At 49.4% G+C, this 9,910-nt stretch overlaps 1 protein-coding gene across 1 annotated transcript in view; it reads left to right on the forward strand.

The window, feature by feature from the left end:
• The first annotated feature begins 5,028 nt into the window (after nucleotides 1-5,028).
• The window catches only part of IKZF3 (IKAROS family zinc finger 3 (Aiolos)), a 27,819-nt gene continuing 22,937 nt past the window's right edge, over nucleotides 5,029-9,910 (forward strand). The window contains exons 1-2 of the mRNA XM_009993192.1: nucleotides 5,029-5,068; nucleotides 6,199-6,309. Coding sequence (XP_009991494.1) covers nucleotides 5,029-5,068; nucleotides 6,199-6,309 — 151 coding nt within the window. The remainder of the gene's footprint in view (nucleotides 5,069-6,198; nucleotides 6,310-9,910) is intronic.

The following is a 9,910-nucleotide window of genomic DNA, read 5'->3' on the forward strand; positions in this document are numbered from 1 at the left end:
GGGCCAGCCGGGACCCGCGGCCGGAGCATGGAAGGTGAGAAATGCCCCCCCGGGGGACCCTGCCCCGAGCTCCCCGATCCGCGGGGAACCCGCGGGGCTTTTCCCCTTCCCCCCCTTCCCTCCGTTTCTCCCGAGCACCGGACGCGGGTGCTGCAGTTCGGGTTCCCCACCCGCTCTCCCCGCTGTTCGGCCCCAGCGCCTCAGGGGCGCGTTGGGTTCTCGGGACACGCGCGTGGCTGTGGGAGCCGGGAAGGCTGAGCTGGTGCTGAGCTGGTGCTGGGCTGGTGCTGAGCTGGTGCTGAGCCCCCGGGTCACGCGTGTGCGGGGAACAGCAGAACTGCCGCGTCCCTGCGCAGCCCGGGAGGGCATCCCTTTGCTCTGTCCGAGGTGGATGTTCGTTCTGCCTTAACTCACCGTTCTAAGGGCTGAGTTAAGATTCTGCTCTTCATGACTTGAGGTTTCTGGTTATTTTAAGTTACCTGCAGTTGGTTTGTTTGCTGGGTTGGTCTTTTTTTTTTTTTTTCAGTCTGTTCTCCTTTGCTAAAGGCTTATAAATGTTTGTATTTAAATAGTTGCTTCAAGAGAACCTGCCTGGGGCCTCTCCCTGCGGGGGGATGGGCCTGGTGGGCTCAGAAAGTGGCTCTGGTGACAGGTCAGCACTTCAGCACAGGATCCTCTTCTTGGGTCCCTTGGGTCTCCTGGGGGGGAGGAAAGGTCTTTAGGTGTCCTAGAGATTTTAGTCTCTGATTAGAAAATGAGGGCTCTTCTGCCCTTACAGCTGAGATTATTTGAGAACTCTCATTTTTCTGTTCTTGTTCCTTGTACACTTAAGCCTGGAGGATTATTTGCATGTGAACTCCTAGTGCTGTTGATGGGGTTTCTGAGGATCAGTTACTGTGTCTGAGCTGTTTGTGTTTGGGATGAAGTTAATGGAATAGGGGTCACCTGTTCCCTCTGGATCCAGTGAGTGCTGACTGTCATGGGTGTTGGGAAAATCTTGGTTCCACTGGAGTCAAGGGGAGATTTGTCCCTGAGGACAAAGGGGTGACCCTTCTGTCCTTGATTTCTGTGCTCAGCCTGGTCACTGACCACAGACAGACACTGGCAGCAGTTGGAGACCTGGGGCAGAGCAGCCCAAATCTGCTTGGTTGCATCTTCTGACTGGTTTGGCTCTGCAAAGATCTCAAGAACTGCCCTCCCACTGTCATTTCCACTGGCTGTGCTGGGATGGACGTGTGGAAGGAGTAGAAGAGATTCTGCTCTTTTCAAAAGGTCACAGGAGAAAAGTGTTCTCCTTGGCTGCTCAGGGTTCCTTCCCAAAATGACACGTGCACTTAAAGGGCCCATATTTCATTTCAAGCTTTACCTGGTGCTTAAGAGCAGCCAAGTGCTGGAGACCCTGTAAAGAGTTTGTTTGGTCCAGGGACCTTCTGGAGAAAGCCATGGAGAGGGTTGGTCAGAGGGGAAACCAGACAGACCTTCTCTGTCGAATGGTTCAGTGCAGGTTGAAGGTGAAAAACGTGCTGGGGTGAAACGTTGGCTGCTGCAGAGTGCAAAGGCACTGGGTGTGCTGGGAGCACTTGGGAGCAAGGTTGGGGGGCTGCCTGTGGGGCAGGGGCCCAGGTTGGTGTGTGGTTCATTTGGGATGATGCCTCTTAAGATGGTGCAAAGCCAAGGGAAGCAGCTCCACGTGCTGTGGCTGAGCCTGTGGGATTTCCAGAGGTGTCCCCGTCACGGGTGGGTTGGGAGCTGCAGCTGCAGTGAAAAGTCAATTTTCTGCTTTCACTTTGGAGGCAAGCAGGTAAGATGGTAATAATTCAAGATGTGCCTCCTGTTTTGCTGGCTACAGCTGCACTGGTGAGAGAAGGGAATTAGTGTTATTGTTTATTTGCCAAACATCCATTCTGGGGGGTTAAAACCCCAGGTAGTTGCTGTGTTGTTAACTGGTCACCCAGCAGGCTGGAGCAGCCTGTGCTGGGTCACGATGCCAGGCACTTTTTTAGCAAGATATTCAAATACCTTTGCTCACTTGGCTGTTGGTGTAGAACCAAAGGATTGGTTGGTTTCAGCAGCACATGAATTTTACTTCTGCTTTGTGTGTGTCAGCCCCAACACACGGGACCAGCCTCCCTTCCATGCACCTCAGACCCTGGATCTCTGAAGCTTGGGAAGATAACGTGCTCTGTAAGTGATTTCCCCACCTTGTGCTTTTCTGAGCCTTAGGTAGAAACTTGCTTTTCTTTGTACAGCAGTGGGGAGGAAGCTTCCCAGGCCTCCTCCTGGCACACTTAGGTGCCACAGTGAAGGATCTGGTTTAAAACACTTGGGAAAGAAACCCAAGGTTAGATGTGGAGACCACTAAGGGTGTAAGAAGCTGCTTGAGACTTGATAGCATAAAGCAACCAGGTACTGGTGTGTGGATGTTGGAGGCCTGAAAGGGCTACAGAGACTGGGATGTTTGTCAGCAGAGAAGAAGAAGGATTCACAGTGTGTTGTGCTTCCCTTCAGGAGCACTGGCCAGTCCATCTGCCCAGCGTGGGCAGGAACCTGTTGTGCTCAACCAGGTGTCAACACATGCACAGGGCTGATCTCAGAAGTCACTGATGAGTGTTGGGGACTGGTTGGGCTGGGCTGCCACGTGGCCCTGGCTGTGCTGGGCTCTGGGGGGTTCCCTGTGGTTCAGCTGGGCAGGGGGCAGCCCTGGGGGGTCACACTGCAGCACCCCGAGCTGCTGCCACCCATAACCTGTGTCCTCAGAGCAGTGACTGCCTGGGAGCTGTCCTGGGGGTTCTAAAACAACGTGAGTTATACAGACATAGATGCAGAATCACCTGCTTTGAAGCAGGGACTCCAGAGTTTTGTTTCAAGACCTCCTGGCACCCCCAGGGTGACACAATTGCTGCAGTTTCCAGTTCCCACCTCTTCCCCCCCACCCCCCCAGGGACCCTTTTTGCTTAACCCTGGGGCCCTGACCAGCTCTTTACCCCCCAATGAAGCAACTGCCCAGGATTTCTAATGCAATTGAAATCTAATTCAAGTTATTACAGAATAGTGGGGATTTCATTGTCTTGCCCAGACCTTAATTATTTGCACAACTACCCAGGTTTGTGTCGTTTAGCTATCTCTCTTATTGCAATATAAGATTAAAATCAATGCTAGAGTGAATTTTGCTCATGTACCTTGTATTTACTGATGTTTCCCCATCACTGTTTGCTGTATAACTTGGTGCATTTGCTGCTTTGCACCTCACTTGCCCTGCCATGATAAAATGAAACAAAGACAAATTAAGAGCTCCAACGATGGAGTTCATTGATCTTATTTATTTAATTTAAAAGATACAAGTTTGGTAAATATTTGAACTTTTGTCACTTAATCCCACGAGTGTCTGTGTGACACAGGGAACACTCCTGGCTCTAATAAAAGACACCTAATGAAAAGTTTGCATTAGTGCTAAACTTGCAAGAAAGGGCAGGAGCTCTGGTTTAATTTTAGGATGTGTTTCCCAAGTGCTAATATCTTCACAGCCTTCCAGCCAGGAGCCACACCCCTCATTAGACCCATGATTGAGAAAGGGGAGCTGGGTGCTTTTGTCTAGGAAACAACAGAGCCAACCAGTGCAAAAGCCTTTGTTGGGTAGTTCTGCTCTTTTTTTTTTTCTTTGAGTTTGTCTTTGGGCATCAGCCCATCCCCTGCCTGGGCAGGGTTTGGGGCAGTTTCTGCTGCTTGGGCTGCTCAGTTAACAGAGCTTTTGTATTTTGACATTGCAGAGACCACAAAAATGTTCCATGTGCAGTGGTGGTAAAGGCAGCTAATGATGGGGTAAATGTCACTGGTGGTTAACACCTCATGGCCACTGCATGAGTCTTCCTCTTATGTAACTGCCAGGAATTAATTTTATGAGTCCTGGAGCTATTATTTTTTTTTTATGTTTAAAGATGATAAAAGTTTTTCTCTTATGTAAAAAGGAGAAAGAAGCAAGAGGAAAGGAAAGAGGAAGGAAGCAGGTACTTGAACCCTCATGTCAGGGAGCTCTGACAGCAGCAGGACTGGGTAGAGGTTTATCTGGACAGGTCAGGTCTGTGTCTCCAGCTGAATTTGGGCACTGGAGTGGGAGGTGGAAACACCTGCAGCTCAGGGTGTCTCCAGAGCAGCCCTGCTGGGTGCTCAGCACCTCTGGGAACCTGCACAGGGAGGTCTCAACTCTTACAAAATATATATATATATATAAATCCCTGGTGTGATCCCAGTCAGAATTTCTCCATGGGAACTAACCTTGTGTTCCCGTGAGAACAGAGCAGGTCTCAAAGAGAAGGGGTTTTCCTTTGTATTGGAAAAGGAGTGTGAAAATACCTTGTAGTTTGGGCTGGAGAGAAAAGCCCTTCCCAGGGGGGCAGGGCTGAGCTCCCAGGCTGCTCAGGGAGCTGCTGCCTGGAGTGGGAGGTGGAAACACCTGCAGCTCAGGGTGTCTCCAGAGCAGCCCTGCTGGGTGCTCAGCACCTCTGGGCACCCGCACAGGGAGGTCTCAACTCTTACAAAATATATATATATATATATAAATCCCTGGTGTGATCCCAGTCAGAATTTCTCCATGGGAACTAACCTTGTGTTCCCGTGAGAACAGAGCAGGTCTCAAAGAGAAGGGGTTTTCCTTTGTATTGGAAAAGGAGTGTGAAAATACCTTGTAGTTTGGGCTGGAGAGAAAAGCCCTTCCCAGGGGGGCAGGGCTGAGCTCCCAGGCTGCTCAGGGAGCTGCTGCAGCCAAATCATTCTGCTCTAGAATTTTTGGAAGCTAGAAAATAAGGCTCAATCTCTCTTCTGTGCCCATGGCAGCACCTGGGGCAGAAAGAGGCTGCACAAGGAGACGTGACAATGACCTGATGGTTTTTTCTTTGGAAATGTTGCTTTTTCAATTTTGCTTTCAGCCAAGAAAATGGGAATTTCTGAGATGGTGGAAAAGGCATCGTGAGTGGTTCTAAATACTCAGCAAGTCCAACTGCTGTTCTGTCTTTTGCAGGTTCCCAGGCAGGGATGGACCTCAGGAGTTCTCAGGAAGAGCCCATGGCTGCAGGTACCGTGCTGGGCAAGTTGCTCCTCACCCTCTCTTGAACATTTTAAATTGAAATGGAGAAAAATACCTGAATTGCAGCTGGGTTGGGTTCCCAGGACATGGAACAGCAGAGTCCCAAATATAAAGACAGGCATGAAAGGCAAAAAGTACAATCTAGAATTTGAATAAAACTGTCAAAGTTCAATCTAATGCTGGGAAATGGTGCTAAAGGGGGGAAAAGACTCAAGTAGGGAGGGAAATGCTTTCAGGAGAAAGCTGGAAGTTTCAGGGAAGCAAGAATAATATGATTGTTCTGGTTGACTGCGTTTCTGAAAATATGAAAACAACCCTCTGGTGTGAGATTGACAAGTGTTTAATTTTCTTGCTAATCAAAAACTGAAACTTGTTTCAGATTTTAGCAGCAATTCCACAACGTTGCTACGAACTTTCAGATGCACAGGATTGTCCAAAGGAAACACTCCTAAGTTTCTAACCAAAATGCTGAACTGAAATGCACAGAAATCTGTGTGAGATCAGAGTCAGTCTCTATGATGTTTTCTTTAAAAAGCTTCACCCCAATAAATGTCACTACAGTTCCCAGGACCTGCTGCTGCTCCAGCCCTCGGCAGAAGCTTCTGGTGCTGCTGCTGCTTCAGAGGGCACATGTGAAATGAGCACGGAGGTGCCACTGGGTTCAAAGAGGTTTCTGATGAAATGTGCTTGAGCAGCTTCCTGGCCTGGGGCCAGAATGATTAATATTTTGCCCAAATGAACCAAGTAGAGCTACGATTCCTCTTGCATGTTCTGGAGAGCTTGGCTGCCCACCTGCCAGCACCAGCCCGGGGTACAGGTGACATCTGGAGTTACATGCACTAGGTTGTGTTCCTGTTGTCACCCAGAACAACCTCCAGACTAGTTTAGTGTGAGGAAGAGCTTAAATGTTCGTGAAGTTTTGTGTTCCACGAGGAGGTTTGTGTGTGAGTTTGGGAAGCAAATCCATCCAAGCAAACTGCAGCTGCTGCATCCCTGGGAAAACCATTGTGGGCATCGGGAGCAGCGCTGGGAGCTGCAGATACTTTGAGGTTGTCACCTGGAAATCCTCTGGGAGCACAGGATGGTAACTAGAGTTGTGTGGTTTGTGTGTTTTTCAGAAGGGCAGGAGGCTCTGGCAGACCTCAGCCTGAGCAAGGCCCAGGAAATGGAAAGCCTGGATAACATGGAAGATGTGAAGGAGCACAGTCAGTCTGGTGAAGAAGCAGGAGGTAAAGTCAAGAGTGAATTCTGAAAAATAAGTTCTATTTTGTCTTTTTATGGATCTGATTATGCTAAGAGAGCGATTAGGAAGTTTATCCTGGGTCATGGCTGTGGTTTTCAGCATGTCTGTGAAAGGAGTAACAACACAATTCAGAGCTTTTCAACAAAGGAGGAGAAACTGTTTCCCATGGGGAAACCTCATGTGCATTTTATGAAGGTCACTTCCCAGGATCTATGAAATATGGATAGCATGACACAAAGGCATGTGCAGTGATGTGTGGTGCAGCAAACTCTTCAAAGCAGTTTGTGGATGAGAAGCCCTGTGCCAGGCCTGCCCTCTGTTAGTGCTGGGAAGTTACTCTGGTATCTGAAAAATGACTTGGCAATCTTATTTGTGGTGTTTTTTTTTAAGAAAGGACAAGTTACCTCAAATTAATAGGACAACTCAGCCCTGTAGACCTTAAATCCATGGCAGTGATCCTCTGCTTTAGGCTGTGGGTGCACAGAAGGTTGGTCAGTTTACCATGTTTGTTTAATTTGAACTGTAAACCCTTCCTAGAACTCTGGCAGATGACACATTTAGGAATCAAGTGTTGCAGTTGTATGTGCTACGAGGTGCTAGAGAAGAGCACATTTAGTAGGTCCTCTTTGAAAGCAGCAGCTGCTGGACCCAGCCTTGAGAGCTGAGGGTTTGTGTGTGTGTCTGACAGATGTGGAGCCACCTCTTCCCTGCTGCAGGAGCTCAGCCCCTGCAATCACAGCCCTGCAGCCATTCCTGCCCTCAGCTCAGCCTCTTCAGCTCTGCCAGCTCTCGACCACAAGCAGTGAAAAGTGCTGCCTGGCAGAGGATGTGGTGTGTGTGCTGGGGCAAAGACAGACCCTGTTCCCCCAGCTTCATGGTGCTGGTCAGGTACAGAGTGTCCATGGTGCAGAAGTGTCAGGACATGATGCCTGGGGCTTTGGTTGGGAGCTCTGAGGTAGCGTTTCTGTATCACATGAATCAGGTGAATCACTAAAGAATTGCCTCTGGTTTGGTTGTCCAAGTGGCCTTGGCTGTTCCCCGTGGTGTAGATGGGATTATTTTGAACCAAAATGAAATGTTCAGAGGTTAAACTTTTGCATTACTAAAGATTAGACTTTTAAAATGTATTAACAAAGTGCAAGAGAGAAATCAGAGGGGAGTGATGCCCTGGGAGTCCATGAGGAGAGGGAAATCAAACCCACTTTGGTATCTGCAGCACCAGTATCCCAGGGGCTGTCCTGGTGTCCCAGGGGCTGTCCTGGTGTCCAGCCTTCTTGCCAGTTGATGGAGAGAGAGCAGACAGGTTTTCTGCCCCAGTGGGGGTGTCTGGCTCAGGTGAAATGCCTCCTGTCCCCAGAGCAGCAGCTTCTTAGCAGGACTCCTGTTTGCAGGCAGGAGAGCAGCTCAGCGGGGGTGCAGCTGCAGCAGGGAGCTCTGCTCTGCTTACCCTAAAAAGAGAAATTTGATGGTTTTGCCCACAGAATATGGAAGTCTGGAGCCTCTTCTACATCCAAGGCATGATCTCTCTTTCAGATCCCAGAGCACATCCAATATTCACAGCCATATTCCAGCAGTTTCTCCATCCCGTTCCCACTCCTCCCTGCCCTCCTGCCCACGGAGCTGGGACACAGGGAGCCAGGACAGCATTTCTTCCACAAACCCCTCAATACTGAGCATCCCAGAGGGGAATTGCTGTAGCTTCTCCCCACCCTCCCATTCCAGGAGCTTCATGGCATTAAGGAAGTCTCTTCTTCCATTCCTTGGCTGTTCCCTTCCATCCCTTGCTCAGGCTCTTTCCCAGGTACAACTTAAACGCCTTTGATAGGATCTTGATATTGATACTCCTCTTACACCATCAATTGTTTATATTGCTGCTGATCTCTTAGTCTCTTTACAAGTTGTTCTGGAATGCAAATAACTGAACATTTACATCTCAAAGATGATGCTGTGAGAATCAATAAAACATCAGGTGACTGGGATGGGCTGTGGTGCCATTAGAGTGTTCATTCATTATGGAGTGTGAAGCTGCTCAGCACCTCAGTGCTCTGTCTTTGATTCTCACTCTAGGAGCAAAGAGGTGATTGCTAGGAGAATGCTGTCCTAAATGTACAAAAAAAAGAGAGCTACAGTGTCTCAGTGTAAAATGGCACAACATAAAATATAGATATTGTGTTTACTTCGTTGCTTCACGTTCAGTTCTTTACAGTCAGTCTGATACTGGAAGCACAAGAAACCTTAAATATTTAAGCACGTTGCACTAGAATTCTGCACGGTGTGAGTATCTGTAGGGGGATTTAAATTTCTTCCTAACAAGGCCAGTTCAGCTGGATACTAGAATTCAGAAATAGTCCCAGGTTTCATGTCGTGCCTCCTGTGTGAGCTGCAGGTCAGCAGGAGCAGGTGTGTTAGTCCCTGAGCAGTCCTGCTGGGTCAGTAGCTGTTTTCTAGGTAAGTGAAACCACGTTCTGACTGGGCTGCCCTGGTGGGAGTGTTATCATTGGGAGATCACTAACCCTGGTCAAAATGAATATTGAGTCTTCTCCAGAATCACAGGAGTGTTGTCAGTATCAGAGGTGGCTCCTGGGAGAAGGGATGATGTCCTGCCCACACCTGAAAAGTCTCTGTTTTGCTGTTAAGAAAGGCTGCATTTGGCACTTCTCCAGGCTGTGCTCACTGGGCCCCTCCCAGCACATCGAATTTACAGAGAAATAATGAGCAACATTTGTGTGGTTCTCCTAAACGTTAATGATGTTTGTGATCCCTCCCTTCAGTGAGTGAGCAGTTCCACCTCAGGTTTAAAAAAACCCAACAAAAGCCAAGCCAGTCCTGCCCCCCTGCAGGACCCACGTCCCCAGGGGTTTCCAGCTGCTCAAGGAACACGAGGCCACTGACTCAGAGGCAGATCAAGTGTTTGATCACTGGCTTCCCCCTGCCTTGGTGTGTCTGTAACACGTTGTTCTTCAAGGCAGTTCTCTGGTTTTTCCATGTCCCATCAGGCATTCACAGTAAGTCACAACCTGCCAGTTGATTGGCCTGTTTCTTGGGAATCCTGCATTGTTTGGGTGATGCCCTGAATGCACCGGGAGGATTTGGTGTGTGAGGTTCTGAGCAGGAGTTTGTTGGAGGTGAAACTGCTCCCAGACAATTCAACCCCTTTTACCCGAGGTGTGGGGCAGCCAGGCAGGAGGCAGCAGCAATGTGGTGATGCAAAGCTCGATGGAGAACAAAACAAAGAAAAAAAACCTCTTTTCTTGGTGCCTGCAGGGCTGGAGGCTGCACCCCGTGTGCTGTGCAACCATCAGTACCCTGTTCCTGCGGGGCTTCCTGTGTCTCAGGCTGCAAAGAGACGAGCAGTGAGGGGAGGAAACCCTGCGTTTCCCTCATTTCTTGCTGTGCCCCCAGCCCTGGCACCTTTGGTGGCCAATGAGCCCTTCATTGTAAACTTCTGCCCCCGGGAGCCACATCCCAGCCCGGGGGTTTGACCCGGAATTCCCTGCTCTCCTGAGCAACCACTCTTCTTTTTTTTGGGGGGTGGTGAATCCTGGCGGGGGCGAGAGGAGAAGCCAGAGGAGCCCGGGGGGGGTCGG

Source organism: Chaetura pelagica, unplaced genomic scaffold (assembly GCF_000747805.2).
Source record: "Chaetura pelagica isolate M959 unplaced genomic scaffold, ChaPel_1.0 scaffold1160, whole genome shotgun sequence".
Lineage (NCBI taxonomy): Eukaryota > Metazoa > Chordata > Aves > Apodiformes > Apodidae > Chaetura > Chaetura pelagica.